Raw genomic sequence first — 20547 nt, 5'->3', positions numbered from 1 at the left:
CTGGGCACTCAGTACAGTATGTAGTCTATTGTAGATCTACAAAATAATAGGATCATCATGATCATGCACGTGCCGCGCGCTAGCTCTGCCGGCATCGCGACGCGCGACCCGGCCCACGTTCCCACATGACCACCTGACCTCTGTTGACTGCATATGCATGGACTGGTACGCTGGCACGATCCGACTCTGTAGATCTACCAGTACTGCAGTGCACTAGTCTACACGTATACGATCTACGATGAATGACTATGTCACAGTATGTGTACTCATCTGATGTGACGTACACAAAAATCGCGCTATCATGTTCAGTTCGATCGCGCGATCTCCATCCGGAGAACAGTTTTCAGTTTTCACCTTTGACTTTGGCTTGAACATTTCACTCGAGCAGTTGTTTGGAGGCGTTCTAGTTCTTGGCACTTATTATTTTTTTAGCTCTAAACCAACCAGGAATGGAGAAAGAAAAGTCTATCAGTCGTGCTTGGTGCGATGGATGGTGCGTATTATCTGGGGCGATATCCATTCCCACGAATTGTTGCTCAAGCCAAATTCCCTCGTTTTTTGCTCGGATTTTGTTATATTTATCTGTAGCTTTGACATGGTTCACTTTGGACATGCAAACTTCCTTCGACAGGTGAGCAATTCTGAGTGCTTGTCGCGACTGGCGTAGAGAGTGTACGGACTGATGTAGTGCTATTAGCCCTACGGATAGATCACAGGTGTTCGTAGAGTTGCAGTCGTAATATTCAAGAAGTTCATTGACCAACTTTGGCAGAGATCATATCAACAAGATATTCACTGGAAGGATCAATCAAAACCTATGTTTGGGCTGCTCTTTGGGCATACTCGATTTGAAAGGAATCTTCAAACATGATCCCAGTTGCACACACAATAATTATAGTCGGCCTAATTTGGATCTTTCTCCGGATAAGGATTGGTGATGGAATGTTGAAAAGTAACGTTGAAGACAGTGTTGTTACTGTAAAAGAATCCCATAATAACGTCTGTGGGCAATGGCAATGTTGCAGACTTCTTTTCATCCTGGCAGCTACAGTAGACTTGTATATATTTTGTTGGCTTTTTGCAACTGATACCATAAAAAGTGCCTTGAGAGCGCCCCGCCGTCAAGAGACAAATCCAGCCAATGCGGTACAGTACATGGTACGCATGCACTACACCGATACACACACCCTGCGTACTGTGATACAGTCAGTGCAGCGCTGCTACGTGAGGTGCGTATACACATGGCAAAGTGTACTTGTCTTGACAACACAAACACAGGTCACAGAAATTAGCTGAAAGAACGATTGATCGAAGCTCAACTCAAAAAGACCAAAGCGTGAAAGGCGGCTCAAGAGCACACACTGACTCTCAAATCAGACACAGCGGCGAGGATGTGGATTTAGGAGACAACTGGCGATTCTTGACGACGGGCGTCCCTTGGGTGCCAGAGTTCAAGCCATTGGGGCCCAACACAACACATGGCTCGTCGATCATAAATACAGTGTGAGTGAGCAATAGGCTTTATAGCACGTGACAAGAAAACTAACACACGACATGAAGGCATGCTACCACCGCGTACCGCACCACTGTACTTGTATTGGCATTGGCCGGATTTTTTTTAGTCTGTGAGGAACGCAATATCCTCGGCACGGAGCGCCACTAATCTCTTCAACTTTTCGAGAGGAGTAACTAGTCACTAATTCTGTTGTGCATTGTAGCATATTTGCGCAGTGTAGCAAATATCGTCATCCCAAACCGGGTGAGCAGCGTGTGATATTAAACCTTCAGCAATAGACTAGTGTGGTACAGTCAACTTCGCTTATAACGACACTCGGCGGGGCATCAGAAAAGTGTCCGTATTCGTGAAGTGTCGTTATACCCGAAGTCTCATTATAATGTATTACAGCTACATGGGACTTTGCTCTGGGCATGGAAATTCTGTCGTTATTCGCGAATTGTCGTTATATCCGCAGTCGTTATTAGGGAAGTTGACTGTATGTTGAAATCCAACCGTGGGCGCATTTGTGACTTCTTTGTACTTCACTGGCTGTTGTTTCTAACGTCCTATTGTCCACTTTGCTTCTTTGTCTCGTTCAAGGCATCCAAAATGTGTGACGAGCTCTATGTTGGAGTCCACAACGATGGTATGTTGATGTGCACGTGTCTGATCAGTCGGCTGGGGATTGGGGTGAACGAACCCGGTACTTTACAACTTGTGCAATGCTGCACACTGCACCGTATGGGCTGGCTGTGTTGTTGACTTTGGCAGCTACCAGAACATATTCCTCAGTTCTGTGAGCATTACTTCATTTGAATTTTTGGGATGAAAGTCAGATTGAACGCCGACCTTTAAGCAATCTCTGATACTGTACACTTGCTTTTCTCCTTTTTTGTAGAGGAGATTGCAAAGAACAAAGGTCCACCTGTCATGACCATGGAGGAAAGGTATGGCTCTGAGAGAGAGAGAGACAGGGACAGAGAGAGAGACAGAGAGAGAGACTGAGAGAGAGACTGAGAGAGAGAGACAGAGATGTGCATCATGCCTGTGTGTTTGAATGCTTGGTGAATCTGACTGCATTGGTCGTTGTGACAATAATGATTTGTCTTGGACTCTTGGTATTTGGTCAGTTGTAGTTGGCGATATGCTCTGTTCGGTACTGTCAAATCCGCCCTTGAGCATGGGAGTATCTGGTAATTGTGTTAATGGCCATGTGCTCTTCTGCTTATGGGTTGTGTGTAGGTGATCCATTTAAAATGTTAGTTGGCCCGGCAAGATGAGATTGCTGTAACCAACCTCTTTGTTTATCTTTGTTTATGCCATTTATTATGATGCTTTGCTACAGAATAACTATGGTGGAAGGAATCAAGTGGGTGAAAAAGGTACATACCTTTCGCTAAATCGTCTCTTGTTTGATATTTGCAATAATCTTTTAGAGCTTCCTAGTCCTTGGGATGGATGGACTGCAGAGTAGGGATCTGCAATTGTAGTGCAGTCGTAATGCTTCAATTGCATGTACTGTATGCCTAGATTTATTTATCATGGTATACACCATCCTTGTTTTGTTCCTTTGTGTTTGTGTGGTGACAAGCTGTGTGTTTGTGTGTGTGTGTGTGTGTCCGTGCGCATGTGTGTGTCGGTCTATTCTAGTCTAAAGACTCTTGCTCCTGTTGTGTGATCCGGCTGGACCCGTGCCGGTGGGTCATTGCATGGATATGATGTCAAGCTTTGACTGAATTGTGTGTTTGTGTGTGTTTGCTTTCAGGCTGTGCCGGATTCCCCGTACATCACCACCTTGCATACTCTTGAGGATCACAAATGTGACTTTTGCATTCACGGAGGTGAGCGTTTACAGTACAGCCAGTATTCTTGTTCTTGTGTGATGGTACATGTACCAGTTGTGTTGCTCAACCGCCATGCAACCCTGTACATCATACCAAGAGTACATACCCGTAACCTCCAAGAATAGGGAGGTTTCGCTCTACGGATTTACGTATGAAAATAACGTAGGAACTGCACGTAATTTTCATACGTAAAGATCAGCGCTGTTGGGTTTCGCTCTACGTGATTTCTCCACGACTGCTAAACATGCCTTGTTGCTTTGGAGACGCGTTGGCTGCATGCGCCCACCGCATGCACCACGAACCGAAACCGCGTTTTCCATCGTATTTTCACGTGGTGTACGGTGTGTGTACCTTGTGTTTCGCGCGGCTTGAATTTGCCATGGATAAATTCCGAAAATGCTAAAAAATATTTCAAAAAGTCCTGCGGAGGGGCCAACGTAGGAAACAGCTTTCCTACGGAAATCCGTAGAGAGTTTTACGTATGAAAGTTGCCCTCGCTCCCCGGCGTGTACGACATACGGATTTTCATACGTAATTGCGTAGAGCGAAACCTCCCTAATATGTAACTGCCTGCGCAACCTCAGTGCTGTGACAACGGCAGAACTTCACATCACGTGACATGGTTCAATGGGTTACGCTGGTAAACAGTGCAAAGTGACCACAAGAGAGTTGAACCCAAAGCAAGGTTGCGTACGACCCTGCATCTATCATGCACAGGGTGCAAATAATGTGTACGGGTTCGTCACATGATGTGAAGTTCTGCCGTCGCAGACCCCATCGCTGGAGTTGCACACTCTTGGGGGTTATGTACTCTTGATCATACCAAAACGAAGGAAGAGTACACAACCCCAAGAGGTGCAAGGCAACTCCAGCTCCTGCGACGGCAGGAATTCACTTTACGTGACAAACCCGTACACATCATTTGCACCCTGTGCATGACAGATGCAGGGTCGTACGCAACCTTGCTTTGGTACTTTGGGTTCAACACTCTCGTGGTCACTTTGTACTGTTTACCAGTGTAACCCATTGAACCATGTCATGTGATGTGAAGTTCTGCCTTTGTCACAGCAATGTATAGAGGTTGTGCAGGCAGTTGCACACTCTTGGTGGTTATGTACTCCTGATGTTAGATGCAGAGTTGTGTGTAACCCTGCTCTGGGTTCAACTCTCTTGTGGCCACTTTTTCAGTGTTTGCCATCGTATCGCGTGATGTGAAGTTCTGCCATTGCAGCCTGTATAGAAGTTGTGCCGGCAGTTGCACGCTCTTGGGTTTTTCATCTACTATCATGACCTGCATTCCTGAACTTATTGTGAATGTACTGTATGATATGCTGGTCTGTTCAGATGATGTAACACTTGATGCTTCCGGCCAGGATACATACCGATATGTAAGAGAGGCGGGTCGCTTCAAGTAAGTCGTTTCAGACCTTCACTCTTAAAATGTAAAAAATCAGATCCCTAAAAATGTCATGTTCGTAGCAACTCAGCTTGGGATTTGTTTGGACACACTACATCGACCTGGACATGTACTGGTATGTGCATGCACATGCACGAGATGTTTTGTACGCACTGGACCTTACCATTCATGGCACTACCTGAATACCCCATGCTTTGCGAATAGTAGTCCTCACTTTTATTCGAGAGGGGATTCTAACCAGTGAGTATGGTAGTTTACAATGTGATTAGCTCGCCTTCCAGTACTTTTTTTTCAGGATAATTTGGAGATATTGCTGATGCCAGGTATGCAAGGGAAATCAATGACGTGAAGCGTACCTATTCCTCCGACTGGCTTCATGTCATTGGGAGAGCTTGCTGTCGACGCTTTAGTTTTGCCTTTGATCACGGACATGCAAAGTGTACAATAACGGACGGGGTGCAGTGATCAGTATACTTCAGGTCTGGATAGTTTTGTTTTGCAGGTTGGACCTGGATAGTTTTGTTTTGCAGGCTGGACCTGGATAGTTTTGTTTTGCAGGCTGGACCTGGATAGTTTTGTTTTGCAGGCTGGACCTGGATAGTTTTGTTTTGCAGGCTGGACCTGGATAGTTTTGTTTTGCAGGTTGGACCTGGATAGTTTTGTTTTGCAGGTTGGCCCTGGATAGTTTTGTTTTGCAGGCTGGACCTGGATAGTTTTGTTTTGCAGGCTGGACCTGGATAGTTTTGTTTTGCAGGCTGGACCTGGATAGTTTTGTTTTGCAGGCTGGACCTGGATAGTTTTGTTTTGCAGGCTGGACCTGGATAGTTTTGTTTTGCAGGCTGGACCTGGATAGTTTTGTTTTGCAGGCTGGACCTGGATAGTTTTGTTTTGCAGGTTGGACCTGGATAGTTTAGTTTTGCAGGCTGGACCTGGATAGTTTTGTTTTGCAGGTTGGACCTGGATAGTTTTGTTTTGCAGGTTGGACCTGGATAGTTTTGTTTTGCAGGTTGGCCCTGGATAGTTTTGTTTTGCAGGTTGGACCTGGATAGTTTTGTTTTGCAGGTTGGACCTGGATAGTTTTGTTTTGCAGGTTGGCCCTGGATAGTTTTGTTTTGCAGGTTGGACCTGGATAGTTTTGTTTTGCAGGCTGGACCTGGATAGTTTTGTTTTGCAGGTTGGACCTGGATAGTTTTGTTTTGCAGGTTGGACCTGGATAGTTTTGTTTTGCAGGTTGGACCTGGATAGTTTTGTTTTGCAGGTTGGACCTGGATAGTTTTGTTTTGCAGGTTGGACCTGGATAGTTTTGTTTTGCAGGTTGGCCCTGGATAGTTTTGTTTTGCAGGTTGGACCTGGATAGTTTTGTTTTGCAGGTTGGCCCTGGATAGTTTTGTTTTGCAGGTTGGACCTGGATAGTTTTGTTTTGCAGGTTGGACCTGGATAGTTTTGTTTTGCAGGTTGGACCTGGATAGTTTTGTTTTGCAGGCTGGACCTGGATAGTTTTGTTTTGCAGGCTGGACCTGGATAGTTTTGTTTTGCAGGCTGGACCTGGATAGTTTTGTTTTGCAGGCTGGACCTGGATAGTTTTGTTTTGCAGGCTGGACCTGGATAGTTTTGTTTTGCAGGCTGGACCTGGATAGTTTTGTTTTGCAGGCTGGACCTGGATAGTTTTGTTTTGCAGGTTGGACCTGGATAGTTTAGTTTTGCAGGCTGGACCTGGATAGTTTTGTTTTGCAGGTTGGACCTGGATAGTTTTGTTTTGCAGGTTGGACCTGGATAGTTTTGTTTTGCAGGTTGGCCCTGGATAGTTTTGTTTTGCAGGTTGGACCTGGATAGTTTTGTTTTGCAGGTTGGACCTGGATAGTTTTGTTTTGCAGGTTGGACCTGGATAGTTTTGTTTTGCAGGTTGGACCTGGATAGTTTTGTTTTGCAGGTTGGCCCTGGATAGTTTTGTTTTGCAGGTTGGACCTGGATAGTTTTGTTTTGCAGGTTGGCCCTGGATAGTTTTGTTTTGCAGGTTGGACCTGGATAGTTTTGTTTTGCAGGTTGGACCTGGATAGTTTTGTTTTGCAGGTTGGACCTGGATAGTTTTGTTTTGCAGGTTGGACCTGGATAGTTTTGTTTTGCAGGTTGGACCTGGATAGTTTTGTTTTGCAGGTTGGACCTGGATAGTTTTGTTTTGCAGGTTGGCCCTGGATAGTTTTGTTTTGCAGGTTGGACCTGGATAGTTTTGTTTAGCAGGTTGGACCTGGATAGTTTTGTTTTGCAGGCTGGACCTGGATAGTTTTGTTTTGCAGGCTGGACCTGGATAGTTTTGTTTTGCAGGTTGGACCTGGATAGTTTTGTTTTGCAGGTTGGACCTGGATAGTTTTGTTTTGCAGGTTGGACCTGGATAGTTTTGTTTTGCAGGCTGGACCTGGATAGTTTTGTTTTGCAGGTTGGACCTGGATAGTTTTGTTTTGCAGGCTGGACTTGCAGTAGGTCTACAGTGTACACGTATGGCCTGTGTGAATGTGTGAATGTGTGAATGTGTGCTGCCGATGCTGTCAAGGGGTTTAGCACCACTCTCAACATAGAGGCACTACCCCACTGACTGTCTTCCCCCCCTGCCTGTGCATTTACTTCAGGGAGTGTCCGCGTACGAAAGGTGTCTCCACAACCAACCTGGTGGGCAGGTAAGCTTTCCAGTTACTAGTAGTTGTTCTACAGTAAATTGTAGTCGGCCAGTAGTCGTCTACTCTTACTGGTGCTTGCCCTGGCCAGGGTGTGTCCCCACTGTCGCAGATGGGCTATAGCACCTATCTATAGCGTAGACGTGCAGTTTGTTGAAGTTTTTGGCCGAATTTTGGCTTTTTTTTTCTCAGAGCCATTAGGCTCTTCTCATGTACATTTTTTCAATAGAAACTAATTCAGGCCGGTTTTAGGATCCCGGTGCTTGAGGATTTTAGATGCTTTCGTTCCTCAGAGTGCGTATGCGTGCTGTTCTGTGGTGATAGCTCTTTGGAAGCTTTGGGGTAGTTGTACATTCAAATCTAAGTTTCGAAGTACGCTGTAAGTCTGCACGGAGCTTTTGTGTGGGTTCACTCATTGATGTTTGTGAAATGCACTATAGTTGAATGTGTTCCCTGCCGCATACTCGCTGTAGGTTCACTAGCACTTCTATATCACTAGTTCTGCTCCCTTGTGACATTGAACTATTCCCCCCCCCCCCCCCTGCTTCTCTTTGTGTCTTTGTGTGTAGAATGTTGCTGTTGACAAAGGAGCACCATCGACCAGCAACACCTACCCTTCAGGTGAGCCAGTGCATGCACTGGATTTCTGCTTAATATAGATCTACATCTGCACCTTGATCCTTAGCGGTGATGGTGTTCCTACGGACGCGGAAAACTCACTCTAACTGAGCCTCACATGAACCGAGTTAGAGCTGTGAACTGTCGGAATTATTGAAGTAGAGTGGTGTGGAGCCGAATATGAGTAGAGCCAATGCTGATACATGTACCAAACGTGGCCACCGCGTGACTGATGTCATCTGAGTGTGTCCTATTCCTTATTGTGTGTGTGTGTTGTGTGTGTGGTGTGTGTGTGTGTGTGTGTGTGTGTGTGTGTGTGTGTGTGTGTGTGTGTGTATCCCATATGGTGCAGTGGTATGTGCAGCGATTTCCAAACGATAGGTTGCGGGTTCGATTCCCGACGATTATGGTCACACACACACACGTCTTTCTTCTCTTTCTCAGACTCCTCCTGACTTTTCTTTCATTTTCCTGGGTGGTTACCAACAGCCAGTGCATGCCGGAGTATGTGGTGTGATGTGTGTGCGTGAAAAAAAAATGAAAAAGACCAAAAAAGTAGGGATTCACTGGCCAGAAAAAGCCACTTCATAGCTGTGTGGTGTAGACCAGGCTGAATAGTGGCGGTCAATTCTTCAGCCTTGCAAACTGTTGAATGGTGCAATCCCAGCACAAGCTGCTATGGCTTCTGCTGTAGCATCGCTATCATCGCCTCCGGCGATGGGCGTCAAATGGTCAAAATGGTGTGTGTGTGTGCGTGCGTGTGTGTGCCTCTCAGTCCCAGTCACAGGAGAAGTCGCCATACACGGGAACTTGTTCTGATTCCATAGACCTGACGGATGAGGTACAGCGAGACTTTCTCCAAGGACGTGAACCCAAGGTATGTGTCGTAATGTGTTTAAAAAATCAGTACACTCACATCTCGCTTCGGGACTGGGCGCTGCCCAAAACTTTGAAATATCCCTAACTCTGAATCACACACGTTCAAATGGGAGCGGGCCAGAGATCCGGCATATGACGTCACTATATTCGCAAAAAGAATGGCAAAGGAGTAGTGACATTTGCGCTAAAACTCACCTACAGGGTGGGTCCTAGTAGACCGAGGTTGGGATCAGAGAGATCTGAGTGTACATGTAACCTGTACAATGTCATGTAGATAGCGTGCATTGCATGGCATTGCAGTTTGGAGCTAATAGACACCCTTAGCAAACAACGGTATTGTTATTTTTACGGTACTCGTACCTTGATCACCCAAATAGCGTTGAAGCTGCAGCGTAAAAAAACGTTATGGGGGTTGATTTATCGTTTTGACAAACGGTACGTTTTTAGGCCAACTATTGCGTAGTGCGTACTGATTTCACCTTGGATCGCGTATATGGCGCAATTAATGGTTGTACCGCGCGAAATAAAAGCTATACTCATGGCAACAGCGTACTAAAATTAGCGTGCATCTTGTTAAAGGTCGAACCCAAATCTCGGTATTTTCCCCTTCCGATATAAATACCGTTGCAACATAGCGTTTTTTGCTAAGGGTGTCTAATGTTGATCAATACCAGTAAGTTATTTGAAAGCAATCTGCACATGGGTTGAGAAATGGGCATGTTTTTGGGGGAACTTTGTGCCCTTAATTTTTTGCGTCGGAAACTTGTTGAGCACCCCTCGTATACTCTAAAGTGTGTGTGTGGGGGGGGGGGGGATAAGAAAAGAGCCCTTATAAAGGGCTGTGGCACCCTCTTTCCAGGGCTCATGTCACATGTTACGTTGTATAGGTGTGTCTATCTCGGTAAAGGAGCAAGCTTTTCAGAACCAAAGCTTTCATGCACACTACATCAGTATTCAGAATTTCCACTTTAGAAATGGTGTCTGATGAAAGAAGCAGCACTTAGCCTCCCTAGTGCAGCTTGGCAAAGATGCAGCTATCATATCGTACTAATCCTGTTACACATACCGGTACACCTTGCATTAGTGCTAACCTATTGACTCAATGATCATATCCATAGTTTGCATTGTGGCGTGTTGACTTGTGTTTCTGCTGCTACTGCTATAGGAGGGTGATCGCGTTATCTACGTCGCTGGAGCATTCGACCTATTCCGTATCCTTTCACCACGCTCTCCTCCCAAGTTCTTACTGACTGGTGGAGTACTGTGCCGCTACCGCTATACAGTGTTGTGTTAATATGGACATGCACTGTGCACTGGTGTGGGTGTGGGTGGATGTGGATGTGCACATGTAACATGTAACAGGGCGATAAGAGTACGGAATAGTTTTGAGCATTCCCTCCTTTGTTTTTGATGGGAAGCTATTATTATAGATACGGGTTTTCTGTCGTGTTTTCCCGACCATAATAGGCATTGCAGAACTTGCATGTATATAATGTTGCCTGTCAGGATAGGCATGCAGATGTTGAATGCGGAAATAACTCTAGTGTTCACTGGGCCTTGTTCATAGTTGATGCTAGGCTGCTGGCAGCTAGTAAAGCATGCATGGTCTGTAGTTACTCTGTTCAAACCTTGACTGCATGTGTTTTCCAAGACGCTGGTCATGTGGAGTTTCTGCAGAAGGCAAGAGCCATGGGTGACTTCCTGGTCGTTGGCCTTCACAGCGACACGGTACGTTACGGTGTTACTTGTTCTGTTGTGACTGTCTGGCCTGCTACTCATGTTAGTGTGCATGTACATGTGTGCACGTGCTTGTAGCCTGCTAGCCATTGTGGTACTCTTTGTGCTCTCTCTCTCTGTCTGGTAAAGTGTTGCTGCGATCATGTTTTGTGTGTATTTATTTCTGCTAGGATGTGAATCGTTATCTAGGCAAGAATTATCCCATTGTTACACTGGTGGAACGAGCACTCAGTGTCGGAGCTTGTCGGGTAAGGTGTTACTTACATTGAAGGTGTGTGTGTGTGTGTGTGTGTGTATGTATGTGTGTGTGTGTTCGCCAGTTGTGTGGATTAGACAGTTATCTGGCGCAAGTCTTGACCTGTCTCATTCAGATCTTGTTCGTTATCGTTGCTATAAGAGAACATCTGTGGGTGCACATCCAGTGCATTTGCAGATTTGCGTGCTTCTCTTGCGACGGGCGTATACATGGTACATAATGTGTGTGTGTGTGTGTGTGTGCACCGGTATGTTCGTGCGAGTGTGTGTGATCTGAATGAACATATGCTATACGTTCCTATATTAAACCCCTTGCTCTACGAATACCTCTCATCAAAGGACGCTTCCACAATGTTGACACATTTCATCAGTCCCAAAATGTTCTCATTCAAAGCTAAGACTTCTGTTGTCAGGGCACCTCCTTGTCTCGTGTCTCGTATTGAAGCCTGTTTTGAATACAAGCCTGCTTTTTAAGATACACTGTCTGCACATAAGCCTGGTTTAGTATTGACATACTTAGAGATAGGTTGTTTGAATAGAAGCTTAGCACTGACATAGGCTGTACAGGAATAAGGACGGCTTTTATACGCGACATTACGGGGTATAACAAATAGATATGGGTTCCGTTTGCCTCGTTTAGAATTTGGTTAATTGCCTTCAACTATGTGTGCAACAGCTGTAGTGCAGGCTACAGACGTACTCCATGTGTGTGTGTGTGTGTGTGTTCTGATATGCCATCTGCAGTATGTTGACAAACTGATCTTTCCGGCTCCTTTCGTTGTGGACCAAGAGTTTCTGGACCAGGTTAAGGTGAGGAGAGAGAGAGAGAGAGAGAGAGAGAGAGAGAGAAAGAGAGAGAAAGAGAGAGAATTTGTATGTACATGATAGGCTTCTGGTCTAGGATATGTTTGTCCAAGACTGCAGCTTCTGCAGCTGGAAAAGACACCTCCACTATAAGCCTGCACACTAGGGTGGCTGTTGTTCTTACAGTCTGGAAGGGCCTGTTGGAATTCGACCGCATGCCACCACATTTGCAGCCTGGGTTAGCTGAAGCTATGACATGTGTCAATTGACTTGCTCAAGGTCACACGGTGGCTGCCATAACAATACCAGTATTTCCCCTATAATAGGCCGCACTTGATTATAAGTCGTACCCACCCTGTCAGGATTGAGTCATATTGTTTCAATAATTATTGTCACTTGGGTAAGATGTTACACTTGTTTCTTAGTTACATCCCCTTTCTTTGCCCTCCAAGTTACCGGTATGTGTAAAAAAGGTGCGACTTACATTCTGGAAAATGCGGTACCTCTCCTTGCCGCATTCTTCATGAGTAAATTTCTTTACTCTCCATTCACTTACCATTGAACATTCCCTTGATTGGCTATTTACCGCATCTTCAAGAAATATACAGTTGTGGCAAGCGAAATCCGACACTTGTGATTGGGGACAGCGCAACCAATGGACGTCAATGATGTAATGCACTGTACCAAATTTTGTAATTTTGTACATTTAATACAGCCGTATGCATCCCAAACAGGTCAAAAGGTCACAAGGTAGATACACACAAGGCCACAGATTAGGTGGACACAAGGAGTATTGGCATCCAGTGCCCATTCATATTTGGGAGCACTTTTGAACCCTTCATGTGAACCTTGACCGTGATCAGTACGAGTTCTGTCATGAGATCGAGACAGATAAAGGTTGTATGTAACACATGCACTACGTATGCAGGGCTGCACACTGTGTGGTACAGTCACTGTTTATGCCAAGTGTCGGATTTCGCTTGCCACAACTGCACACACCGGTGTATGGTGTATTGGTGTATGTAAGTAAAATCAATCAATGTATCTCTTCCTAAGAAACTATGAAAGTCAGAGAGTAACACAAAGCGTTCGCAGGCATCATGTCAGTAGGAAGCGAGCGAAAGGCATGGTTTGGCCAAACGATTCGTCTAGACGATTGAGGCAATGGATGTTCCAGTGCTTATCGTTATGTTAAATCCACTGATCCAACTGCTGTTGCTTGCTGTGTGCTTTGTGCTGTCTGCAGCCAACCAAGATTGTGCATGGGCAACACTATCGCGCAAGTTCAGATGTAAGCCAGCAGCTCATCCGTTAACACGTTCTTGGTCACTTTTGAACACTTGATTTCACCGTTATGCTCACTAGTGGTGTCACAGTCACTTGGCACGTTCTAGATATACATTATAATAGTGTAAACATTATATTTACACAATGGCAAACAAAGGCCTTTGCTGCAATTCATGATTTCATGACTTAACAACAAAAGTGTGCAACTCCACATAAACCTCCTGTCATGTACTCGTTTTCAGAATTGTTCCTCGCTGATGCAATGCACCACCTGACTGTATACCAAAGCGCAGTGTGCGGTGGTCAATCTTGCATCACAAGTAACTACCGGTACGTACACCTGGCTACATCACAAAGAATAGCTTAATTCTGAAAGCATGTTGCGACAGAGGTTGATGTGGAGTTCTCTGGCTGTTCTCTACTAATTGTGTGTGTGTGTGTCTGTCTGTCTGTCTGTGCGTGTGTCTGTGTGTGTTGCTTCTATTTCTTGTTCGTTTTGTATTTCTCACCTGCAGCTGAGCATGTATGAGGTGAGTTCCACATTGTGAAGATATTATTGTGTGACTGCTTCGCGTCCAGCGTGTACAGTCAAATCTGCCGTTAGCGACCTCTGCTGTAGGCGACCATCTACCGTTAGCGACCGATTTTCCGTGCACCGACGGTTTCACATACATATTGATCTGTCGAGAGCGACCATCTGCTGTGCGCGACCAGCGACCGCGATTTCATGCACGGTGGCTGCATTCAAATCTGCTGTAAGCGACTGCGACCCACGTTCAGTCAGGTGCGAAACTGTACTTGCCAGTCCGCTGTCAACTGCAAGGTGTGAAAATGCGCTGTCTTGCAAGTGCGATCGACTGGCCCTGGCGCCCTATTCGAATATCCAATAAAATATAATTAGGCCCAAACAAATAATGACCTTGTTTCCGGTCGGCCGACCGGGCCACTTTTTCCCAAATTCTGAAACTTTTTTTGGTCCCAAAATGTATACAAACGGTGGCAATGCCATGTGTGCAAGTGCACTCAACGAGTCATAACTCAGTCAAATCTCAACCGAATTCCAGAATCGAAACACCTACAAGGTAGCAGAGATTCTCAGCTGTCGGCTCGAAAACCTCCGGGGTCGATACGAGCTAGAATAACGGAGCTGGAAGGACTCGAACTGTTTGCTTGATTTCTCAGGATGTACGAAAACAGGAATACACCACATGCTGTACAAGAACAGTCAACTCTGACATTGGCCCTTGCCATGATTATGTACAATGTACATGTGTAGGTGCTCTTGTCCATCAATACCACAATGATTGAGGAACCAAAAAAAGTATCCAAAGAAAGTTTCATTCCGGCCGACCGAGTCTCCTTTTTGAGGGGTTGCCGACCGGAAACAAGCCTATTTTTTGTTTTGGCCTTATTATTAAAAATGACATTATTCTCGTCGATTTGAGTACATGGAAGCATACATGTATGCATGCCCGGTATGCCGGATTTACCATAGATCTGCCGTAAGAGACCATCTGCCGTAAGAGACCGCTTTTTCTTGCACCAAGGGGCGGTCGCTTACGACAGATTTGACTGTACTAGTATTCGTATACGTGTACACCTGTCATGCCAGGCTGGTCCACATTGTGCATGGTGTTCCAGTGTATAGGTTTGCATTTCACCTTCGGCAATGGACTATGTGCACAACCAGTCGTGTAAGCTTACCAGATGATGTTTGCCTCTGTGTTTAATCGGCATTGTCTTTGTGTTTGTATGTTGTGTTTCTCAGCTGCCAAAAAGACTAGGCATTTATGAAGAACTCAACAGCGGAAGCCCCTTGACAACAGAAATTATCATGAGCCGGATTATAAAGAACAGGTAGGGTATTTTTGAACCATTTTCCTTCGTGAGGAATTGTTTTCGTGGAGACAAGAAACCTGTCTACTTCACTGTCTTCGGACTTCAGCCTCTCAGCTATTGGCATTTGTTACCAGGAAACATCGCTACATTCATGTCAGGGTAACTAATGGTGTACGTAGTACAGTCAGACCTCCCACCATCACCTGCAACTCTATACTGGGATGCTGTGGGTCTTGGCTGAAATTTTAGTGGACGAATTATTTGCTTGTCCATGAAGTTTGGAACAAACCTAGAGGCTAGTTAAATTCATGTTAGCCCTGAATTTAATATACACTGTAGTCTGAAACCCTTCATATCTTTGGACGGAAATAACGACACAGCAGTTGTACAGTAGTTGCTGTGCTTGCACAACGTTATCGTTGTTTTTGCTGTGCTTTCTCTCCCGTGTGTGCCCTATATCCCATGCTGTGCCCGCTGTTGCTTTCTTTTTACTCGTGCTGTCTGCTCATCTGTAGGGGAGAGTTTGAGGAGCGCAATCGCAAGAAGCAGCTGAAGGAGTTGAATTACCTGGCTTCTTCGTAGTGTAGGGCACTCTGTGTGCGTTGTAGCTTGCATGGATCCCTGTGTCCGTATGGTCTATCAGATACCGGTAGGTTGTTTGCTAGTTTAATTCCCTTACAGAGAGGAAGATGGAACAAAGAAATATCTTATGCACTGAAATGCGACAAAGAAATTCTACATGACTTCGTCACCTTGCTAAGTCATAAGTAAGGTTCATGGACTTACTTTTTTTAGTAGACTTTACCACTCTACTATTCTACACTGAAAACAGGTTTTGATCAGATCGTGTTGCGCTTCATTGCCGGCAACCATAGACTTGCTTTTTCCCTACCCCTTTGCACAATACACATGTTTTGTATTTTTTTATTAGGTTCTGGTTATTTCCGCAAGCTATTCAACTCGCCGTGTCTTCTTTAGGTGTTGAAAAATTCTATTCGAATGATTTATTGCTACCGCTTGTTTTCTGCTCGTGCAGCCGGGCATGTGTGTATATGTGCTTTTCCGGCTGCTCGGTCTAACATTCCTTGTGGTTAGTTTTTTTTTTTTTTTTTTTTTTTTTCTTCCACTACATTGCACTGCTCTCGCTCTCCTATGTCTGTGTGAATGATTTCCTTGGTGCTGTACCTTAGCTTGTGTGCAGCTGTGTGTTCCCCTGTACCTACCGGGTACCCCAGGGTATGCTTAGACATACTTCAAACATTGAACTTTATTGGAATCCTTACATTGGCTTTTTTTAATATCATCAGATTTGTCATCTTTCTCCCGCTGTTCTTTAGAAAATAATTTATCGTTATCCGGATATGCAGCTGCAGGCATCCGTGCCATGTGTTTATCGATGGCTGTGTTTTTACTAGCTGTACGCCTTCTGGCTTTATTTTTTTCCCAATACACGTGTAATTCCTTTCTATTGCGCTGGACGTGAGGACGGGAGGTTTTCAAAAAAACCCGTCTCAGCAAGCACGGTCTGCTAGTGGCGTGTGCACTACAGCCCTGCAGGGGGTAGGGGTCTTTGCTCTGCTAGTTTCACAACTGTATTCACTGTCAGTCCATAATGGTATGCATGTACTGGTGCAGTTCCTGATGCCTTGCATAGTTATGTCACATAATTCACACCCGTGCACACTTCAGGGCGCCAATTTTCTTGGCGATCTTGGTGACCACAATCACAGCTTGCATCGATTCCCCAAGCTTCAGGCAACTGTCGAGGTGAATGCCGACGTAGCATGTGCACTAAAAGTTGTCTTGAACAGATTATAGCAGTGCGTGTGTGTGGTACTGGTAATATTCTCCTGGGTGATTGCTAACAACCGGACTATGCCGAAGTATGCGGTGTTATGTGTGTGGGGAAAAAAGGATTCACTGGCCAGGAAAAGCCACTTCGCTGTGTGGTGTAGACCACGGTAGACCAGGCTGAATAGTGATGGTCAATTCTTCAGCCTTGCAAGCTGTTGAATCATGTGCAATTCCAGCACTTCCCCCCCCCCCCTCTCCCCAGTCCCCACCCATTCTTGGTGCGCCTAGGTGGCCATGAAGCCCCCAGGTCGGCGACACGCACACACACACACACACTCACAAACGAAGCGAAAGTGTTCAAACTTTCGCGCGCTCTAGTCTACCAAGTGGGTCATGACTTTCACAATTTCAGATGCGACGAAACTTACTTGTGAGATTCGAAACGAACTTTCGTTTGAAGTTCCGTGACGCGTGAGATCGCGAGTGAACGTTCATCGCATGTTGCAGGTAAAAATTGGACTTGATGCAAAAATCCGTTCTGCTTTCCGCGTTCAACAGCTTTCCGCTTCGTCCGGATAGTTTTCAATGGCAGCCCGTCCGTGCATGAAAAATGTGTCCGGTCCGGACAGGATTCCACTTGTAATTGATTCAAGGTCCAGTAAATACAGTAATCACGTGACTCGATACTTCTGACATCAAGGGCCCCTGCGGATGACCCCAACAAGCGATGGGTCGACAATGTCAAAGAAGACCTCAAGCCTCTGAATGTGCCGATTCAGGATTGTCTCAATCTCGCCACCAACAATTAACTCTGGTTAACGATCATTGACAGATGCATGACCCCGTATAGCTTGTATATGCGGGCAATATGCGACCTGCTTTATTTTAAAAATACAGGTTTTACTGTGTGTCAGTACATGTACCAGGTAATCGCAAAAGGTTCCCTGGTCAGTAGGTCTACCATAATGATTATGACAATCGATGGCAGCATGTCATAAGGTGGAGGCCTCGAGGACACACTGCACTGAGTCTCAGAACAGTGTTCCAGTAACTCCGAGTAAAGCCGTGGAAAGTCGTTCACGACCACCCATGCCCTGTCCTGCTCGCTGGGCGGCTATCCCTCTCTCCGCCACAACGAGATTCGGGACATCACGGCCCACCTTCTCCGGGAAGTTGCCCATGATGTAGCCGTCGAACCCCATCTCCAGCCTCTCTCGGGGGAACACTTCCCCTTGAGATCTACCATCACCGACGACAACGCGCGCCTTGATATCGCAGTCAGTGGATTGTATGGTGGGCGGTTTGAGAGGACATTCCTTGATGTCCGGGTTTTCAACCCATTTGCCCCCTCAAACCAGAAGTCATCAATCCCGGCAGTGTACCGCAAGCACGAAAAGGAAAAGAGAAGAAGTTATGAGAGAAGAGTCGTTGAGGTAGAGCATGGATCATTCATCCCGGTCGTGCTCAGCACTACAGGTGGTCATGGTAAGGCAGCTGGCAATCTCTACGCTCGGATTGCATCAATGTTGGCCGATAAGAGGTCCGAGCCTTTCTCTATCGTCATGGCATACATCCGCACTCAACTGTCTTTTGCACTGGTCAATGCCGCAGTCACAGCCCTGAGAGGTCATCGGCACAAAGCGTCAAGAATCAACGGCTGCCCTTCGATCACGTTAGCAGTGGCAGAATGCAGCATGTAATGGTCAATCCTTGACTTAATTTGGTAATCGTTTTAGTACCTCGAACCCCGTGCTGAGTTTGATACGGTTTCTGGTCATGATCTTGGCCGTACTACGCATACTGCTTCTAGCGGTTTCTTTGGATTTTACTGATTGATTACTAGTATACTGTATTCATTTATCATGACGAGCACTGATTTTTGGCTTTTTTGATTTTCGAAGTCGACCCGAAAAAAAAAAAACATGCATAACACACTACAATATTATCGGCTATAGTGATAATACATGTTGAAATAATATCAAAGGCCCTATTTTTTTACTTTCTTCACGTTGCTTATTGACACATGTACATGTACATAACATAATTTTTTTAAAGTAAAGCCACAGGGCCTGATGCAGTACCCGCTAGAGTGCTGAGAAAATGTGCCGACTCTCTGGCCCTGCCCCTATCCAAGCTGTTTACCCTATGCTTCTGCAGTGGTCATCAACCTGCCATGTGGAAAGTTGTTAACGTCGTACCGGTACACAAGAAAGGCCCCAAGTCGAACCCCAGAAACTACTGACCGATAATTATTACTACTGCCCATAATGTCTAAGTGTATGGAGTCCATCGTGAACCGCAGCCTGTCCAAATTCCTGAAGAAGAATGACATCCTTTCTCACAGGCAGTTTGGCTTTCGCACTGGACCTCCGATCTGCTGATTGCTCTTCAGCATGAGTGGAGCCTGACAGCTGCCAGTGGAGACCTCGTCAGGATCCTTGCAGTAGATATTGCCGGGGCCTTCGACAAGGTCTCGCACAACAATGGCGTCCTCCACACGGCTGAGTGGTGCGGCATAAGCGGCCCCCTCCTTGCCTGGCTCCGGAGTTACCTGACAGACCGCCGCATCTGTGTCGTCATAGGCGACCAGTCTTCACCGACTCACCGAATCCAATCTGGCGTGCCGCAGGGTAGCATCCTCGGCCCCGCCCTCTTCCTTCTGTACGTCAACGACGCAGAAGACCACCTGCCTGATGGGGCGAAGCTGGCTGTATACGCCGACGACACAACTCTCTACAAGCGCATCACCACCCGACTCAGCCTGGCAGAAGAGACAGCAATCTTCCAGCAGGCAGTAGACTCACTGGCAGCATGGGGAAGCAGGCGGAGGATCAAGTTCGAGCCCACAAAGTTGAGGGCATTGACCATCAGCCACCACCGCTCGCCCCCCCCCCCCCCGAACGCAATACGCTTCCAAGGAGCAGTCGTGCCAGAAGTAGAGGAGCTCAAGCTTCTTGGCGTCACTTTCGACAGGCAGCTGGCATTCCGCAGCCATATCCGACAGCTTGCAGTATGCGGAGCCCAGCGGCTCGGCTTCCTCCGTAAGGCATCGGCTGTGCTAGACCCAAAGCACCGGGCAATCGTGTACCGTGGCTTTGTCCGCCCTGTGTTAGAGTATGGCATGCTGGTGTGGATGAGCGCAGTCCCCACCACCTTGGCCCGCCTCACTGCCGTCCAGCGCCGTGCTCTGCACATAATTGGAGACAGATCATACCTCCCGAGGCTCGACATTCGACGTACCGTAGCAGGGCTCTGCTTCCTGTACAAGCTGCACTTTGTGGAGGGTCCGGAAATGGTGAAAGCCATTCTGCCACCATCAGCAGCCGCACCGCAATGCCGCATGCCTACTCGTGAGACAACCAGATCTGCAGCACATCATCCCTCACAACTCACCAGTATCTTTCCTCCTCAGTCATGAAACAACACACTCCGCTCATTTCCCCACTCCCTCATCGCAACGTGGAATCAGCTCCCACCTACTCTTCTGCAGTCTCCCCCTTCTCGCAGAGGTATGCACACCTTCAAGAAAAATGTCAACGACCACTTGCGGCGCAGTGGGCCACAGACAGGTTATGATCTCTCCATCGTAGCCAACACACCAGCCTAATTATACTGACCGCACTCCAGCTCCCTTCTAGTTCTACCCCTCTTTGATCCCCTTCGCTCAGCCTTAATATGCGATTATCAGTTCTCTCCATCTTCCTAATTCCACGGTGCACTGCTTTTACTATTGTTATGTCCAGGGAGTACAATACCGTATCATCAGTGTACTACTCCCTGCTTATGTCCTATCTCAATCTCAAATTCTCCCCTTATCGTTTGCAAAGCCGGTGCTTCCCTCTTGGATGCACATGTTCTTTTCTCCTACCGGTATGTAGCGCACAGGAGTAACGATGATCCCGAGAC

General features: G+C 46.4%; 1 protein-coding gene across 2 annotated transcripts; it reads left to right on the top strand.

Moving 5' to 3' along the window:
- Positions 1-336: 336 nt before the first annotated feature.
- LOC135805971 (ethanolamine-phosphate cytidylyltransferase-like) lies at positions 337-16313 on the top strand. 2 transcript variants are annotated; one of them, XR_010551191.1, is made up of 18 exons: positions 337-493; positions 589-631; positions 2099-2144; positions 2397-2445; positions 2844-2880; positions 3264-3339; positions 4687-4753; positions 7384-7431; positions 7998-8049; positions 8822-8923; positions 10091-10136; positions 10577-10653; positions 10833-10910; positions 11662-11727; positions 12968-13012; positions 13251-13338; positions 13524-13538; positions 14777-14852. XR_010551191.1 is itself a non-coding variant. In XM_065320097.1 (18 exons), the coding sequence occupies exons 1-18, from the start codon at positions 450-452 to the stop codon at positions 15427-15429; spliced, it is 1047 nt and encodes a 348-aa protein (XP_065176169.1). In that variant the 5' UTR covers positions 343-449; the 3' UTR covers positions 15430-16313. The 2 variants fall into 2 exon arrangements, 1 of the variants encoding a protein (XP_065176169.1); XM_065320097.1 differs by lacking the exon at positions 13251-13338 and adding an exon at positions 15363-16313 and having other exon boundaries at positions 343-493; positions 14777-14865.
- The last annotated feature ends 4234 nt before the right edge of the window (positions 16314-20547 follow it).

The sequence above is a fragment of the Sycon ciliatum genome, chromosome 1 (genome assembly GCF_964019385.1).
Source record: "Sycon ciliatum chromosome 1, ocSycCili1.1, whole genome shotgun sequence".
Classification (NCBI taxonomy): domain Eukaryota; kingdom Metazoa; phylum Porifera; class Calcarea; order Leucosolenida; family Sycettidae; genus Sycon; species Sycon ciliatum.
Note: the sequence above shows the minus strand (reverse complement) of the source record. Positions and strands in the feature narration are given on the sequence as shown.